The 19,487-nt window shown below is 40.8% G+C and overlaps 1 protein-coding gene across 1 annotated transcript in view; it reads left to right on the top strand.

The window, feature by feature from the left end:
• The window catches only part of dus1l (dihydrouridine synthase 1-like (S. cerevisiae)), a 54,264-nt gene extending 35,357 nt beyond the window's left edge, over positions 1–18,907 (top strand). Inside the window, exons 10-13 of the mRNA XM_075453151.1 lie at positions 9,292–9,380; positions 9,514–9,683; positions 9,765–9,866; positions 18,894–18,907. Coding sequence (XP_075309266.1) covers positions 9,292–9,380; positions 9,514–9,683; positions 9,765–9,866; positions 18,894–18,907 — 375 coding nt within the window. The remainder of the gene's footprint in view (positions 1–9,291; positions 9,381–9,513; positions 9,684–9,764; positions 9,867–18,893) is intronic.
• Positions 18,908–19,487: the final 580 nt, after the last annotated feature.

Genomic DNA, 19,487 nt, shown 5'->3' with positions numbered 1-19,487 from the left:
GTATTCTTAAGTTCTGATCTGTTTCATCTAGTATACCTCCCATACTTCGTTTAGCTCCATGTGGTATGTTGGAGTGTTAGCTTTAAACCATTTAATTGTGAGAGATTTAATAGCTGCTATTAATAGTATATGCAAACACATCCTGTTGGTGTTAGTCCTAGTATTGCACCCCCTTGGATGTTAAGCAAGATTTTGATTAAATATCGCATTGAGTACCACAAATACATCTTTCCAGAATTTAGGTCATTTTGAACACAACCACAATATGTAAGTGTGGTTTCCAATAACTGCAATGCACTTTCTCCAAAATGTATTTATCTATGTTTGGCCCATATTTGTTAATATTTATGGTGTTTGGAAAAATCTCATCACTACCTTTCATTTAAAATTTCCCCCATGTATTTGAGTACGTCTGTTTTGTGGTACGTCTGTGTTCGTCTGTTTTGTGGTACGTCTATGTTCGTCTGTTTTGTGGTACGTCTGTGTTCGTCTGTTTTGTGGTACGTCTATGTTCGTCTGTTTTGTGGTACGTCTGTGTTAGTCTGTTTTGTGGTACGTCTGTGTTCGTCTGTTTTGTGGTACGTCTGTGTTCGTCTGTTTTGTGGTACGTCTATGTTCGTCTGTTTTGTGGTACGTCTGTGTTAGTCTGTTTTGTGGTACGTCTGTGTTAGTCTGTTTTGTGGTACGTCTATGTTCGTCTGTTTTGTGGTACATCTATGTTCATGTGTTTTGTGGTACGTCTATGTTCGTCTGTTTTGTGGTACATCTATGTTCATGTGTTTTGTGGTACATTCATGTTAATTTATTGTATTGCTTGGGGTTGTGGATGAGACTATATGGTGCGATGGCTTTTGATAGAAATCGCTTTTTTCTCCTTTTCCTTTGTAAACCTAGATCAATTAATCTTCAACTGCACAGGGCTTCAGTCCCTTTTTCACCTCAAAAAGTCCCTTCATTGTAGATGTCTATAAAAGTCTGTCCTGGGAAGCTGAAATTTGTCCCTCAACTGTGCCAAGGATTTAAGGGCTCCATCCTTTGAGTTGAGGCCATTTTCTAAAGCCAGCATCCAAATGCGTAAAGTACTTTAAATAGCAAATATGCGTCAGTGCAGAGATTGTTTTCAGCCTGAGTTAGAGTTTTACCCTTCTACAAATTCTCACGGTGTTATTAGTCCATTCTCTATTTTGGATTTCTTTCAGAGTGCACGATGAGTCCTGGATCCATGTTACTGGTTTTAACTGTGCTGCCCAGTAGCAGCATTTGGGACTTTATACAGCTGTAGTGCTTTTAATCTAACCCTGGGTGTCTTCCCTGTTCTATTCTAATATATTATAGTAGTGAAACATTGTTTTGGGGATATCAGTGGGGAGCTTCTGAAAGTGGTAGAGAAATTTGGGCTGTATATTCATGCAGCCTAGAAGAGACAAAGTAAGTGCTGTCCATGGATTTAAATCTTCAGTGATATTTTGGATTATGCTCTTGTAGTTTGTTTTATATAAGTTATATTTAATGCCACTTGTAGACCATTTGAACTCTCACTGAAACTTGATTGTTTGTGGCATTCCACTGCCTACATCCATTAAAACTTGTTTCGTCCATGTTTACATTATAACCTGATCCATATCTAATGATAAGATCTGTTAAATGTTTGATTGTTGAATCTAATATATACAAGGGTACGTCATGAGCGTACAGTGATATTTAGCTATTTTATTATCAGGCCTTTTTGCATGACTGTCATCCCTCATGTGTTGTGTAAGTGGAGCTATACTTACATTAAACAGAAGGGGAGATGAGGGGTAGCCTTGTCTGCATCAGGGAATTAATTAGATAAAACCCCATTTACTTTGACTGCAGACTGCTGATTGGAATATAATGTGATAATTAGGGCTGTGACTCGATTAAAATTTTTAATCGAGTTAACTACAGGCTTTGAAATTAATTAATCGAAATTAATCGCATTTTAATCGCATATACTTTATCCTTTAGAAAATTAACATTTTCAACAATATTTCAACAAACACAGAACATATCCCTATTTGAAATCTGAATGTAGCATGCATGAAAACACAGTATATAGAATCTTGGATGTTAAGCTGCGTTGGGCCCCCGTTAGCTTCCACGCTAGCTGCTACATGTTTAGCGTTGAGGTGATATTTGAGGCTTGATACGCTGCGGTGATACGCGAATTCCTTGTTGCATAATCTGCACACAACCACGCTCTTGTCGACGCTTCCATCCGTCTGTATTTATATATTTAAAAAAAAAATTATAGTGTGCGATTAAAATGCGTTATTTTTTTTAACGCGCTAATATGTGTGTAGTTAATTAATCGAAATTAACGCGCTAAAGTCCCAGCCCTAGTGATACTACATTTTATGCAGTTGAGGCTAAATTGAAATCATATTAATGTTTGGATTAAATATTTCCACAATACCTTGTCAAAAACCTTTATGGCAGTGAGTGATGATATCATTGCTTTATCCTCATTAACGTCCCGATGAGTGATAAATGTTCCAATCTTTGAATATTGTCTGCATATTACAGTCCCATAATAAACCCATTCTGATCAGGGTGAATGATCTGGGTAAAAACAGCTGTCAGTATATGCAAGTCTGTGTTCAAAAGTGACATAGGCCTACACGACTGACACACAGTTGAGTCCTTGCCTTCCTCGTGTATTACAACATTACAAGAGGGAGCCATAGATCTAGATTGTAATGCGTGGTGGTATCTTTTAATAATGAAGCTGTTAGCTGTTCTTTTATATTTGATAAGATTCATTAATGAATCCGGAAAGTTGGGGGCTTTGGTTGCTTATAAAAGTGGGGATTCCCTGTTGTATTTGGAATCCCGTGATTGGTTCATCCAGTTCTTTTGCCACAGGCTTGGATAGCCCCCTCAGGTTGATGGCTTTCAGAAACGGTGCTGAAGCACTGTCGTCTACAAAGGTGTCTATTTCTATACATATCTATATAAGGATCTCTGAATTTCTGCAGGTGTCTGAGAGATTTTATCTTGTTAGACCACTGTGGCCGATTGTTGCTTAATCAGTCTTTCTCGTAAAAGTCTACTTGCCCTGTTTCCATTTTCATAATGTTTTTGATTGGTGAACCTTAACTTCCCCTCAGTTTTTCAGTTATAAGGTTGTCTAGTTCTCTGTGCGTGTTTGAGAGGACACAATCACTTGGGGGATGATGATCTGATATTTTATGTTCTTTGAGCTCTTTTACCTTGCCTTCTAGTTCGCTACGTTTAGCTTTACGCTCCTTTTTTGTTCTTGGGAACGAAATAATTCGGCCTCTTATATAAGCTGTTGCACGATTGCATAAGATGGGCGGTGTTACTTCCTGTAATGTGTTTGCAGGTCATTTCTCGATTCCATATCAATGAGTGCAATGAATTTCTCATCATTTAAAAGTAATGCGTTCAGTGTCCAATGTTAATTTGTCAGTCTATGACCAATAATCCATAAGTGCCTAAGGGTTTGTGATCCGATATGATGATTGGTGAAATGCTGCTGTCCTCTACTCTGTGCAGGTCTAACTTGGTCGTGAAAAACAGATAGTTTCTTGAATAGGATGAATGTCGATGTGAAAAGAGGAAATTCCGCCTCCAGATATCCACCAGACCTGCCTCTGATACTAAGGGCTTTAGTGCTCTAGAGATCAATAGAGATCCTCCTCTCGCTCCCAGAGTTGTGCCAGAGGTCAAATACTTTCTCGGACGATGACTCTCTTCATGTGCTTATGCCCTCCGTTAGGCAGGATGGTTACTTGTGCGAATGCTATTTGGCTTTTGACCCAACTGATCACTTTTTTCCACTTTATGGGGCGATGAAAGCCTTTTACATTGTAAGTTCTAACTTTAAGGAGTCCCATGACTGTAAGCATCTTAGAATTAGATGCAGGACGAGGGAGGTGGATGGAGGAAGGAGATGGAGGCACCACATTGTGGTCTGTCTGACACAACTGTGTGGTAATAGGCTCAGGATTTGGGGGGGGGGGCGGGCACTGTAACACCATTCAAAGGATATCTGTTGGAACAGGAAAACACGAGTTAATGACCACAATAATGTCACATATACATAAAGAGAGTAAAGTGAGGAAAGGTGTGACAGATGAGGCCCCCCAGCAGTCTAGGCCAATAGACGCTTAACTATGGGATGTTTCAGGATCACTTGAGCCATCCCTAACTATAAGCTTTATCAGAAAGGAAAGTTTTAAGCCTGGTCTTAAAGGTGGAAAGGGTGTCTGCTTCCCGGACATTTACTGGCAGCTTATTCCACAAGAGAGGGGCCTGATAACTGAAGGCTCTGCCTCCCATTCTACTTTTAGAAACTATGGGAACCTCAAGTAAACCTGCAGTTTGGGAACGAAGTGCTCTGTTAGGAAAATATCTTACAATGAGATCTTTAAGATATGATGGAGCTCGGTCATTAAGAGCTTTATATGTGAGGAGAAGAATCTTAAATTCTATTCTGAATTTAACAGGGAGCCAATGAAGAGAAGCTAAAACTGGAGAAATATGATCTCTCCTGTTAGTTCTCATCAGAACTCTGGCTGCAGCATTTTGGATCAGCTGGAGGCTTTTCAGAGAATATGTGGGACAGCCCAATAATAAAGAATTACAGCAGTCCAATCCTGAAGTAACAAATGCATGGACTAGTTTTTCTGCATCACTCTGAGACAGGATGTTCCTGATTTTAACAATATTACGAAGATGAAAGAAGGCAGTCCTAGAAACCTGTTTTATATGCAAGTCAAATGATAAATTCTGGTCAAAAATAACTCCAAGGTTCCTCACTGTAGAACTAGAAGCCAAGGAAATACCATCTAGAGTAACTATATAGCTAGACAATTTCTCCCTGAAACGCTCAGGTCCAAAGATAACGACTTCAGTTTTGTCTGAATTTAGAAGCAGACAGTTCTGAGTCATCCAGGTCTTTATGTCTTTAAGACATGCTTGTAGTCTGACCAACCTATTGGGTTCATCTGGTTTCATAGATAAGTACAACTGGGTATCATCAGCATAGCAATGGAAATTTATGCCATGCTGTCTAATAATGTTACCTAATGGAAGCATGTATAAAGTGAAAAGAATCGGTCCAAGCACAGAACCCTGAGGAACTCCATGACTTACTCTGGTGTGTGAGGAAGATTCTTCATTTACAAGAACAAACTGAAATCTATCAGATAAATATGACTTAAACCAGCCTAATGCAGTTCCTTTAATCCCAATAACATGTTCAAGTCTCTGTAATAAGATACTGTGATCGACCGTATCAAATGCAGCACTGAGATCCAACAGGACAAGCACAGACACAAGTCCGCTATCAGAGGCTAAGAGGAGATCATTGGTAACTTTCAGCAGTGCAGTTTCTGTGCTATGATGCACTCTGAATCCTGACTGAAACTCTTCAAACAGATTATTTCTGTGGAAATGATCACAAAGCTGAGCTGCAACTATTTTTTCAAGAACTTTAGACATAAAAGGGAGATTGGATATAGGTCTATAATGAGCCAACACTTCTGAATCAAGAGTAGGTTTTTTAAGTAAAGGTTTAATTACAGCAACCTTAAAAGTCTGAGGTACATATCCTGTCAACAAAGACAGATTGATCAAATCCAATATGGAAGTTTCAATTAATGGGAAAACCTCCTTGAACAGTCTGGTTGGGATTGGGTCTAAAACACAAGTTGATGGTTTAGAAGAGACTATTGCTGTTGTTAGTTCAGAGAGATCAACTGGACAGAAGCTGTCTAAATACAAATCAGGTTCTAAAGATACTTCTAAAGCTGCTGTACTTGATGATACATCACTGATAATAGTGGGAAGGACTCCATCAATCTTCTCTCTAATAGAAACAATTTTATTAATAAAGAAGCTCATGAAATCATCACTGCTGAGAGTTAATGGAATACCTGGCTTAGCAGAGCTCGGACTCTTAAGCCCAATTCGCACGGGATAAGTATTACCTATGGACCCCCGGTAATTCGGAATAATTGCGGAGAATGTCTGAGTTCTTAGTCCTGTGCGAATGCGCCATGTCCGTGATTTGTGGGGTAATAATTCCGTCGCGAATTACCTACTGTATTTCGGCGAAACACAGACGTCCTGTGGTAATTTAAGTCCCGTCTGAACGCACACCTGTGTGTTCAACCTATGTGTACAACCAGGTACAACGGGGCAAAACAGGAAGTTACGACAATTACGGAATATCCGCTCATGATGTCTGTGATTTCAGTAAATTACAGACTTTTGCTTGTCCCGTCCGAATGCGCCACAAAAAATTACAGAGGTGCGGGGGTAGTTGCGAATTACCAGTGATCCATAGGTAATACTTATCCCGTGCGAATTGGGCTTTAGTCAGACTGGCTACAGTGCTGAAAAGAAACCTGGGATTGTTCTTATTCTCTTCTATCAATGATGAATAATACGCAGTTCTAGCTTTACGAAGGGCTTTCTTATACGTTATTAAACTATCTTTCCAGACTAATTGAGACTCTTCTAAATTAGAGGAACGCCACTGTCTCTCCAGCTTTCTTGCAGTCTGCTTTAAAGCACGCAGCTGTGAATTATACCAAGGAGCCAACCTCTTCTGACTGATTACCTTCCTTTTCAGAGGGGCAACATTGTCCATTGCTGTACGCATTGAAACTATAGTGCTGTCAACAAGAGAGTCAAGTGCTGCTGGAGTAAAGTTTAGGTAGTCGTCCTCTGTCATATCTGCACATGGCAGTGAAGAAAAGGATGATGGAATTAATTCTTTAAATCTGGTTACAGCATCCTCTGATAGACACCTTCTATATGTAATTTTTTTCTTAGAAGCTGTATAGTCAAGTAATGTAAACTCAAAGGTTATCAGAAAATGGTCAGATAAGAGGGAACACTGTTAACTGTTCACTCTCAATGCCATAAGTCAGCACAAGATCAAGGGTGTGATTAAGGCAGTGAGTCGGTCTGTGAACACTCTGAGAAAATCCAATAGAGTCTAATATAGAATTAAAGTTCATATTCAGGCTGTCATTTTCAACATCTACATGAATATTAAAGTCACCCACTACAATGACTTTATCTGTACTCAGCACTAACTGGGATAAAAACTCTGAGAATTCAGACAGAAACTCAGAATAAGGGCCAGGTGGACGATACACAACAACAAACACAAGAGGTTTCTGGGATTTCCACTTTGCGTGGGAAAAACTGAGAATCAGAGATTCAAAAGAGCTCAAACTAATCTTGGGTCTGGGACTGATTAGTAACCCTGATCTAAAGATAGCTGCCACTCCTCCTCCTCTGCCTGTGGTTCCAGGAACGTGAACATTTAAACAGTCAGAGGGAGTTGCTTCATTAATGCTAACATGATGCTAACATGATCCTCCTGCTGCAGCCAGGTTTCTGTAAGACTAAATATATCAATATGATGATCACACATCAACTCATTCACTAACAGAGACTTGGAAAGGAGAGATCTGATATTCAGCAAACCACATTTAATAGTTTGATGTTTTTGTTCAGTTAAAGTTTTTGTTTTAATTTTTTTTTGCACAAGAGGATTTGCTCCTTTTGTGTTAATTGATTGGGTGGGTAGCAGCAGGTGGGAAGCTGCTGCTGATCCGTCCTTATTATTTCCTGCCAGTGTTCACCTGTGTTATTCCAGTATTGGTGTATGTATTACCCTGCTTCATGTACTGGGTGGTTGTCGGGCACATTCGCAACATCTCAATGCATTCACCACAATTTCTGGAAATTTGAAGCACATCTCCCTCTCTGCTACATTCCAACAGATGCCCCACCAGAAAGAATCAAAAGTTAAAAGACCTGCAGCTGCTCTGACTGTAGTAGGAAAGTCTGACCATGTCTGGGTCTCCTCATCTCCAGCCAACCTGTGCCTGAATGGACTTTGCAAAAAAAAATCTCCCGAAGCTGAAGAAGATGTGCGGGGACGTTTGTGGAATGCACTCTGTGGGCCACATGAGGAGGTGTGTGACAGGCTACATGCACTTTAGTGTGCAGTGTTATCCTGTTAAGAACTGTGAGGCACAAACCTTGGATCAGCAGTGCTCTGAAACAACCTGGAGAAGAAAGCCTTCAGAGGGAGATGGGGAGTTCTAGCCAACTGTTGGAAAATAGCTGGAAAAGAAGATAACGGAGCAAAGAGGTGTAGAGAAAAGAGCTGTAAAGCAAGCTCCAGCAGAACATAACACCATGTGTGGTCAGGGAGGGAAAAGGATTTAAGGTGTTTAAATCAACATGAAGCATGCTCCTCACCTGCCTCCAGCTCCACAGACTTCCACAGACTGCATATCCTCAGCAGTCAGGTGAAGAGACGGCTGGAGATGATGAACCACAACAAGTCTGCAGGTCCAGATGGGGTCAGTGCAGGATTCCAGACACCTGTGTTGAACAGCTGTTGAACATCTGTGTGGGATTCTACAACACCTCTTCAATCTTAGCCTGAGTTGGGAGAAAGTTCAGGTTCTATGGAGGATATCTTTCCTTGTTCCTGGACTGTTAAGTCTCATTCCCAACAGCTCGTGTCCTTCTGTTTCTGCAGCAGAATGTTTGACACCATCCAGACGTCTGTGGTGGAGAGAACACTGAATACTGCCCACCCTCTACGTAATGGGATGTGTTCAGCCAGAGGCTTCTTCAGCTCTGCTGCAACACAGGACATGATTCCTGGCAGCAGCAACAACCAGACAGGACAGTTTGTAATGACTGATGGGAAAAGATGCTGCAACATTAGAATTTCCCTTTCAAATAAATAGAAATTTCATTTCATGGGATTTAATTTAGCATGGCAGGAAAACCAGGAAGACGTTGAATGTACCCAGAGGGGACCTTCCATGATCCTTGCCAACTTGGCTAACATTAATCAAACCTGAAGAAGCACATGTCCTCTTAGTTCCTCTGCACATATTTCTTTTTTCCCCTCACCCATCAAACCTGAGTCACCCTCTTAGCATGTCCCAGGTACACTGGGATCAGGTTAAAACTGGGCTTTAGCTGCACCCAGTTTGGATGCACAGCTCTGTGACAAGGTATTTGGCAGACCCTCTGATGTGTGAAGAGTGCACCATAGCCTCTGAGAGCTCACTGTGCAACTTGGATATTATTCTGGATATCCGTTAGGTTCAGGGCTCTTTCCCTTTGCCACACGTTCTCAGAATGCTGCTTGCTTAGTTAAACAGTGGCCTCTCTGCAGTGGCAGTGGGATGTGCTCTGAAGTGGGATTGGTTTAGGGCTGTTCACCTCGTACTACTGCAGCTGTCTGTGTCCATGCAGGAGGAGATAGCCAAAGCAGAAGGTGTGGAACAGAACAGGGGCGACCTGCCCTTCCCTCACTGGATCTGCCAGCCATACATCAGACCAGCGTAAGTCACGTTCTCATACACAATGCTGTAGACTTGTTCTCCTCACTAAAGTAAGTCATGAGCTTTAGAAACTGAGGGATGCATTTCCCATCAAAGCATTTGTAAAAAGCAATGTCTTCCCAATGCCCTGCAGGCCAAAGCAGCCAGTGACCAACGGTGCCCGTCTGTGCACCGAGGGAAGTAAGACTGTGTGCCAGAAGAGGGCGCTGGAGGACTTGGATGGAGCAGCTGACACCCTTTCCAAAAATAAGCAGAAAAAAAGATCCCGCAACCCCAACAAAACGTTCAGCCCTGAGCAGAGACGTGAGTTTTCTCTGATTCATCAGCTAGTTGTTCATATGTTCACACTATTACTGAGCACAGGTGTCCTCTTTCCTCCTGCAGCCAAGTACCTCAAATGTGAACAGTGCGGCAACCCCAAGGTAAGCACTCACCCACAGCAGCGTCTCTGCTTTTCCTCTGATAGATGGAGAAACACCAGGCAGGGTATTCTGTGGCTATGTGCTCTTCAAATAAATATCTATATAGACATATCTGTATATATGTATATGTGTGTGTGTGTATATATAGATATAGATGCACATATATTACCAAAAGTATTGGCTCATCTCCCTTTACACACATATGAACTTCAGTAACATCCCATTCTTAATCCAGAGGGTTTAATGTGACGTCGGCCCACCCTCTGCAGCTTCAACTCTTCTGGCCAAGCTTTCCACAAGCTTTAGGAGTGTTTATGGGAGTTTTTATGGGAGTTTCTGACCATTCTTCCAGCTTTAGGAGTGTTTATGGGAGTGTTTGACTATTCTTCCAGCTTTAGGAGTGTTTATGGGAGTGTTTGACCATTCTTCCAGCTTTAGGAGTGTTTATGGGAGTTTCTGACCATTCTTCCAGCTTTAGGAGTGTTTATGGGAGTTTCTGACCATTCTTCCAGCTTTAGGAGTGTTTATGGGAATGTTTGACCATCCTTCCAGCTTTAGGAGTGTTTATGGGAGTGTTTGACCATCCTTCCAGCTTTAGGAGTGTTTATGGGAGTGTTTGACCATTCTTCCAGCTTTAGGAGTGTTTATGGGAGTTTCTGACCATCCTTCCAGCTTTAGGAGTGTTTATGGGAGTGTTTGACCATCCTTCCAGCTTTAGGAGTGTTTATGGGAGTTTCTGACCATTCTTCCAGCTTTAGGAGTGTTTATGGGAGTTTCTGACCATTCTTCCAGCTTTAGGAGTGTTTATGGGAGTTTTTTTTACCATTCTTCCGGCTTTAGGAGTGTTTATGGGAGTTTCTGACCATTCTTCCAGCTTTAGGAGTGTTTATGGGAGTTTTTGACCATTCTTCCAGCTTTCGGAGTGTTTATGGGAGTGTTTGACCATTCTTCCAGCTTTAGGAGTGTTTATGGGAGTGTTTGACCATTCTTCCAGCTTTAGGAGTGTTTATGGGAGTTTCTGACCATTCTTCCAGCTTTAGGAGTGTTTATGGGAGTTTTTGACCATTCTTCCAGCTTTAGGAGTGTTTATGGGAGTGTTTGACCATTCTTCCAGCTTTAGGAGTGTTTATGGGAGTGTTTGACCATTCTTCCAGCTTTAGGAGTGTTTATGGGAGTGTTTGACCATCCTTCCAGCTTTAGGAGTGTTTATGGGAGTTTTTGACCATTCTTCCAGCTTTAGGAGTGTTTATGGGAGTGTTTGACCATTCTTCCAGCTTTAGGAGTGTTTATGGGAGTGTTTGACCATTCTTCCAGCTTTAGGAGTTTTTATGGGAGTTTTTGACCATTCTTCCAGCTTTAGGAGTGTTTATGGGAGTTTTTGACCATTCTTCCAGCTTTAGGAGTGTTTATGGGAGTTTTTGACCATTCTTCCAGCTTTAGGAGTGTTTATGGGAGTTTTTTTACCATTCTTCCGGCTTTAGGAGTGTTTATGGGAGTGTCTGACCATTCTTCCAGCTTTAGGAGTGTTTATGGGAGTGTTTGACCATTCTTCCAGCTTTAGGAGTGTTTATGGGAGTGTTTGACCATTCTTCCAGCTTTAGGAGTGTTTATGGGAGTTTTTGACCATTCTTCCAGCTTTAGGAGTGTTTATGGGAGTTTCTGACCATCCTTCCAGCTTTAGGAGTGTTTATGGGAGTGTTTGACCATTCTTCCAGCTTTAGGAGTGTTTATGGGAGTGTTTGACCATTCTTCCAGCTTTAGGAGTTTTTATGGGAGTTTTTGACCATTCTTCCAGCTTTAGGAGTGTTTATGGGAGTGTTTGACCATCCTTCCAGCTTTAGGAGTGTTTATGGGAGTTTCTGACCATTCTTCCAGCTTTAGGAGTGTTTATGGGAGTGTTTGACCATTCTTCCAGCTTTAGGAGTGTTTATGGGAGTTTTTTTTACCATTCTTCCGGCTTTAGGAGTGTTTATGGGAGTTTCTGACCATTCTTCCAGCTTTAGGAGTGTTTATGGGAGTTTTTTTTACCATTCTTCCGGCTTTAGGAGTGTTTATGGGAGTGTTTGACCATTCTTCCAGCTTTAGGAGTGTTTATGGGAGTGTTTGACCATCCTTCCAGCTTTAGGAGTGTTTATGGGAGTTTTTGACCATTCTTCCAGCTTTAGGAGTGTTTATGGGAGTGTTTGACCATTCTTCCAGCTTTAGGAGTGTTTATGGGAGTGTTTGACCATTCTTCCAGCTTTAGGAGTTTTTATGGGAGTTTTTGACCATTCTTCCAGCTTTAGGAGTGTTTATGGGAGTTTTTGACCATTCTTCCAGCTTTCGGAGTGTTTGACCATTCTTCCAGCTTTAGGAGTGTTTATGGGAGTTTTTGACCATTCTTCCAGCTTTAGGAGTGTTTATGGGAGTTTTTTTACCATTCTTCCGGCTTTAGGAGTGTTTATGGGAGTTTCTGACCATTCTTCCAGCTTTAGGAGTGTTTATGGGAGTGTTTGACCATTCTTCCAGCTTTAGGAGTGTTTATGGGAGTGTTTGACCATTCTTCCAGCTTTAGGAGTGTTTATGGGAGATTTTGACCATTCTTCCAGCTTTAGGAGTGTTTATGGGAGTTTTTTTACCATTCTTCCGGCTTTAGGAGTGTTTATGGGAGTTTTTGACCATTCTTCCAGCTTTCGGAGTGTCTGACCATTCTTCCAGCTTTAGGAGTGTTTATGGGAGTGTTTGACCATTCTTCCAGCTTTAGGAGTGTTTATGGGAGTGTTTGACCATTCTTCCAGCTTTAGGAGTGTTTATGGGAGTTTTTGACCATTCTTCCAGCTTTAGGAGTGTTTATGGGAGTTTCTGACCATCCTTCCAGCTTTAGGAGTGTTTATGGGAGTGTTTGACCATTCTTCCAGCTTTAGGAGTGTTTATGGGAGTGTTTGACCATTCTTCCAGCTTTAGGAGTTTTTATGGGAGTTTTTGACCATTCTTCCAGCTTTAGGAGTGTTTATGGGAGTGTTTGACCATCCTTCCAGCTTTAGGAGTGTTTATGGGAGTTTCTGACCATTCTTCCAGCTTTAGGAGTGTTTATGGGAGTGTTTGACCATTCTTCCAGCTTTAGGAGTGTTTATGGGAGTTTTTTTTACCATTCTTCCGGCTTTAGGAGTGTTTATGGGAGTTTCTGACCATTCTTCCAGCTTTAGGAGTGTTTATGGGAGTTTTTTTACCATTCTTCCGGCTTTAGGAGTGTTTATGGGAGTTTTTGACCATTCTTCCAGCTTTAGGAGTGTTTATGGGAGTTTTTGACCATTCTTCCAGCTTTCGGAGTGTTTATGGGAGTGTTTGACCATTCTTCCAGCTTTAGGAGTGTTTATGGGAGTTTCTGACCATTCTTCCAGCTTTAGGAGTGTTTATGGGAGTTTTTGACCATTCTTCCAGCTTTAGGAGTGTTTATGGGAGTGTTTGACCATTCTTCCAGCTTTAGGAGTGTTTATGGGAGTGTTTGACCATCCTTCCAGCTTTAGGAGTGTTTATGGGAGTTTTTGACCATTCTTCCAGCTTTAGGAGTGTTTATGGGAGTGTTTGACCATTCTTCCAGCTTTAGGAGTGTTTATGGGAGTGTTTGACCATTCTTCCAGCTTTAGGAGTTTTTATGGGAGTTTTTGACCATTCTTCCAGCTTTAGGAGTGTTTATGGGAGTTTTTGACCATTCTTCCAGCTTTCGGAGTGTTTGACCATTCTTCCAGCTTTAGGAGTGTTTATGGGAGTTTTTGACCATTCTTCCAGCTTTAGGAGTGTTTATGGGAGTTTTTTTACCATTCTTCCGGCTTTAGGAGTGTTTATGGGAGTTTCTGACCATTCTTCCAGCTTTAGGAGTGTTTATGGGAGTGTTTGACCATTCTTCCAGCTTTAGGAGTGTTTATGGGAGTGTTTGACCATTCTTCCAGCTTTAGGAGTGTTTATGGGAGATTTTGACCATTCTTCCAGCTTTAGGAGTGTTTATGGGAGTGTTTGACCATTCTTCCAGCTTTAGGAGTGTTTATGGGAGTGTTTGACCATTCTTCCAGCTTTAGGAGTTTTTATGGGAGTTTTTGACCATTCTTCCAGCTTTAGGAGTGTTTATGGGAGTGTTTGACCATTCTTCCAGCTTTAGGAGTGTTTATGGGAGTGTTTGACCATCCTTCCAGCTTTAGGAGTGTTTATGGAGTGTTTGACCATTCTTCCAGCTTTAGGAGTGTTTATGGGAGTGTTTGACCGTTCTTCCAGCTTTAGGAGTGTTTATGGGAGTGTTTGACCATTCTTCCAGCTTTAGGAGTGTTTATGGGAGTTTCTGACCATTCTTCCAGCTTTAGGAGTGTTTATGGGAGTTTCTGACCATTCTTCCAGCTTTAGGAGTGTTTATGGGAGTGTTTGACTATTCTTCCAGCTTTAGGAGTGTTTATGGGAGTGTTTGACCATTCTTCCAGCTTTAGGAGTGTTTATGGGAGTTTCTGACCATTCTTCCAGCTTTAGGAGTGTTTATGGGAGTTTCTGACCATTCTTCCAGCTTTAGGAGTGTTTATGGGAGTGTTTGACCATCCTTCCAGCTTTAGGAGTGTTTATGGGAGTTTCTGACCATTCTTCCAGCTTTAGGAGTGTTTATGGGAGTGTTTGACCATTCTTCCAGCTTTAGGAGTGTTTATGGGAGTTTCTGACCATCCTTCCAGCTTTAGGAGTGTTTATGGGAGTGTTTGACCATTCTTCCAGCTTTAGGAGTGTTTATGGGAGTTTCTGACCATTCTTCCAGCTTTAGGAGTGTTTATGGGAGTTTCTGACCATTCTTCCAGCTTTAGGAGTGTTTATGGGAGTGTTTGACTATTCTTCCAGCTTTAGGAGTGTTTATGGGAGTGTTTGACCATTCTTCCAGCTTTAGGAGTGTTTATGGGAGTTTCTGACCATTCTTCCAGCTTTAGGAGTGTTTATGGGAGTTTCTGACCATTCTTCCAGCTTTAGGAGTGTTTATGGGAGTGTTGGACCATCCTTCCAGCTTTAGGAGTGTTTATGGGAGTTTCTGACCATTCTTCCAGCTTTAGGAGTGTTTATGGGAGTGTTTGACCATTCTTCCAGCTTTAGGAGTGTTTATGGGAGTTTCTGACCATCCTTCCAGCTTTAGGAGTGTTTATGGGAGTGTTTGACCATTCTTCCAGCTTTAGGAGTGTTTATGGGAGTGTTTGACCATTCTTCCAGCTTTAGGAGTTTTTATGGGAGTTTTTGACCATTCTTCCAGCTTTAGGAGTGTTTATGGGAGTGTTTGACCATCCTTCCAGCTTTAGGAGTGTTTATGGGAGTTTCTGACCATTCTTCCAGCTTTAGGAGTGTTTATGGGAGTGTTTGACCATTCTTCCAGCTTTAGGAGTGTTTATGGGAGTTTTTGACCATTCTTCCAGCTTTAGGAGTGTTTATGGGAGTGTTTGACCATTCTTCCAGCTTTAGGAGTGTTTATGGGAGTGTTTGACCATTCTTCCAGCTTTAGGAGTGTTTATGGGAGTGTTTGACCATTCTTCCAGCTTTAGGAGTGTTTATGGGAGTTTTTGACCATCCTTCCAGCTTTAGGAGTGTTTATGGGAGTGTTTGACCATCCTTCCAGCTTTAGGAGTGTTTATGGGAGTTTTTACCATTCTTCCAGCTTTAGGAGTGTTTATGGGAGTTTTTGACCATTCTTCCAGCTTTAGGAGTGTTTATGGGAGTTTTTGACCATTCTTCCAGCTTTAGGAGTGTTTATGGGAGTTTTTACCATTCTTCCAGCTTTAGGAGTTTTTATGGGAGTGTTTGACCATTCTTCCAGCTTTAGGAGTTTTTATGGGAGTGTTTGACCATTCTTCCAGCTTTAGGAGTGTTTATGGGAGTGTTTGACCATTCTTCCAGCTTTAGGAGTGTTTATGGGAGTTTTTGACCATTCTTCCAGCTTTAGGAGTGTTTATGGGAGTTTCTGACCATCCTTCCAGCTTTAGGAGTGTTTATGGGAGTGTTTGACCATTCTTCCAGCTTTAGGAGTGTTTATGGGAGTGTTTGACCATTCTTCCAGCTTTAGGAGTTTTTATGGGAGTTTTTGACCATTCTTCCAGCTTTAGGAGTGTTTATGGGAGTGTTTGACCATCCTTCCAGCTTTAGGAGTGTTTATGGGAGTTTCTGACCATTCTTCCAGCTTTAGGAGTGTTTATGGGAGTGTTTGACCATTCTTCCAGCTTTAGGAGTGTTTATGGGAGTTTTTTTTACCATTCTTCCGGCTTTAGGAGTGTTTATGGGAGTTTCTGACCATTCTTCCAGCTTTAGGAGTGTTTATGGGAGTTTTTTTACCATTCTTCCGGCTTTAGGAGTGTTTATGGGAGTTTTTGACCATTCTTCCAGCTTTAGGAGTGTTTATGGGAGTTTTTGACCATTCTTCCAGCTTTCGGAGTGTTTATGGAGTGTTTGACCATTCTTCCAGCTTTAGGAGTGTTTATGGGAGTGTTTGACCATTCTTCCAGCTTTAGGAGTGTTTATGGGAGTTTCTGACCATTCTTCCAGCTTTAGGAGTGTTTATGGAGTTTTTGACCATTCTTCCAGCTTTAGGAGTGTTTATGGGAGTGTTTGACCATTCTTCCAGTTTTTTTTTTTTTTGAACAAAAGTGTTTATTAATGCTCCAAGCTTTACATACATAAACACACTTACAGAAATTTCCGTATTGAAAAGCTATTAAATTCCTTTGTTCCATATCTGAGAAAAGAAAACACATAAAACAAACAAATAATAAGAACAGAGAACCTATTGGCAAGGTGGTTCCACAATTCAATGTCAGTGTCAGAGGTCCAAAGATTAAATAAATGATTATATAGATAATCACAATACTGATAGTCAATATGTAATATTATACTCAAGGTTGAGTAGAATTACCATGGTGATAGTTACTTAAGAAATGACGCCATAACAAAAACAAAAGCAAAGACAAAATCACACCCTTTTACTCTTGAGGAACTAGGCCTGTAAATGCCTATATAATGCTCAACCTAGGTGCCCTGTAATGATAGTCCAAAATAAGTAATTAGTGAGTTCCACCTTCTACTAAATAAGGACATGACTAGGTTGAGCTGTGCCGTTATTTTTTCCATTGTGTACACTTTGATAAGTCGCTCCTTCCATTGATCAACAGTCGGGGGCGATGGTTTACACCAGGACATAGTTATCATCTTTTTCGCCACCATTATGAGAATCCTAAGAAGGTACATTTCTTCTTTACACAGAGAATCATAGGGGAAGCACTCCAAGGACAAAAATCAGCGGGTCACTCTTTATATTAATTTGAAAGATATTACAAAGCTCCGCCCGTATCCCCTCCCAGTACATTTTCAGTTTAGGACAATCCCAGAAAATGTGTGTGTGATCTCCAATTTGTCCGCATTGTCTCCAGCAAAGATTTGTCTTTGTTTTGTCAAATTTGGAGACAATAAACGGAGTTCTGAAAAAGCGGAGATTCGCTTTCCATATGAATTCTTTCCATGTGGGGCTGCTAGTCAGTTTGTGTCCATTCTCACACACTTGTTCCCAAATTTGGTCTTCAATCACAACATTCATTTCTAACTCCCACTTTTCTTTTATTCCAAGAGAGCTCCCCGTTACAAATGTCTGTAACAGTTTATAAATACGTGAAACCACTTTTTTACCATCCCCTTTCTTCATGATCTCGATGAAGAAACGCTCTAAATCAGAAGGTTGTAGTGTAAGAGATTGCCATTCTTTATGCGAAGTCAGATAGCTTCTCAACTGCAAGAACCTGTAGAAATCAGTGGATATCAACCCAAATTTTTCCTGTAAATGGCTAAATGACTTCAGGGTTTCACCACCAAATAAATCATCAATAAAAATAAGGCCCCTATTTTCCCATTCTTTAAATCTTGTGTCAAAATATCTAGGTTTGAAATCTACTATTTCGGAAATTTTCATTGCCCTAGATATAGACTGTGGTGCTTTTATCATTTTTTTAACAGAGTTCAAAACCTTACGTGTACACTTCATCCAGATGTTTGAAACTTTATTCTTTGTCCATATCTCATTCGAGCAAAACGGTAATACTTGTAGTGAGACTCCAGGACATGAATTTCGCTCTAAAGATAGCCATGTTGTTTCCTCATTCTGTCTTAACCATTCTACTGCCCCGTGCAATTGTGCCGCCCAGTAATACAATTTCAAATTTGGTACATTCAGACCACCGCACGCTTTACTGCTAGTCAGGTGCGTAAACTTGATCCTGGGTTTCTTTCTTTGCCAAATAAAAGAAGAAATCATTTTTTGTAACTTTTTAAATTTAGTTGTTGAAATCCAAATAGGAAGAGACAGAAACAAATATAACAGTCTGGGTAGAATGTTTGTTCTGACTGTCTCAATCCTACCAAAAAAGGACAGTGGCAATAATTCCCATCTTTCCAGGTCTTTTCGTATCTGTTCAACTAATTTCCCATAATTCAAATTGTACAGTGGAGAAGCATCTGAGGAAATAGTTATTCCCAAGTATCGAAATCCCTGAGGTGACCAGTTAAATTTCGCCTTATCAGATAATTCTGATGGCCAGCATCCATTCAACATCATGGCTTCAGATTTTGATTCATTGACTTTATAGCCTGAGACCGCACCATAGTTTTTCAAAAGTCTTAACAGTTCAGGTATAGAAGTGCTGGGATCCCTAATGTACAAAATGACATCATCCGCATATAATGATAATTTGTGCACTCTTGTTTTGTCCGATATACCAAGAATTGATGGGTTACATCTGATTAGTTCTGCTAAAGGTTCGATATTTATGGCAAACAAAATTGGAGATAAGCAGCAACCCTGACGTGTTCCTCTTTTTAATGGGAAACTGTCCGAGATATGACCATTAACACGAACTCTAGAAGTGGGATTTTTATATAGGACTTCGAACCACTCAATAAATGTTTCGTCAAATCCCATTTTACTTAAGACATGCTCTAGAAATAGCCAGTCCACCCGATCAAATGCCTTCTCGGCATCAAGACCGAGAAGCATTGATGTGTGAGGTTGTGATTGGGCAGTTGATATTATATTAAGTGTGCGCCTAATATTGTTTATCCCCAGTCTTCCAGGTATAAAGCCCGTCTGATCTGGTTTAATCAATTTGTTAACAATCTTTTGGAGTCTTCCTGCCATTATAGCAGTCAATATCTTAACATCATTACATAACAAACTTATTGGCCTATATGAGGCACAATGTGTGGGATCTTTGCCTTCTTTATGTATGACCGAGATGACTGCTTCTCTCCATGTTCTAGGTGGGTCTTTGGAATTGAGCGCGTAGTTATATACTCTATGTAGAAGGGGAACTAACTCAGCTTGAAAGCATTTATAAAACTCCCCAGGAAACCCGTCCGGGCCCGGTGACTTGTTGTTTTTGAGTTTTTTAATAGTGTTTTTTATTTCCTCTTCAGTGATAGTTTCAACTATAGCCTTAGCCTCAGTCTGATCTAATTTGGTGAGGTTAATTTGTTGGAGAAGTTGTTCAATTTTTTCTTTTTTCTTGGGGGAAGTTGTTGAATCATAAAGTTGTTCATAGTACTTAGAAAAAGCGTTGGCTATGGCTTTGGGATGAGACACTAATTTTTTTTAATTTGGGCATGTAACCTTTTGTATTATTCGACTTGCTTGTGCTTTTCTTAATTGGAAGGTGAGCAG

This window comes from Odontesthes bonariensis, chromosome 21 (assembly GCF_027942865.1).
Source record: "Odontesthes bonariensis isolate fOdoBon6 chromosome 21, fOdoBon6.hap1, whole genome shotgun sequence".
NCBI classification, from domain to species: Eukaryota; Metazoa; Chordata; class Actinopteri; order Atheriniformes; family Atherinopsidae; genus Odontesthes; species Odontesthes bonariensis.
Note: the sequence above shows the minus strand (reverse complement) of the source record. Positions and strands in the feature narration are given on the sequence as shown.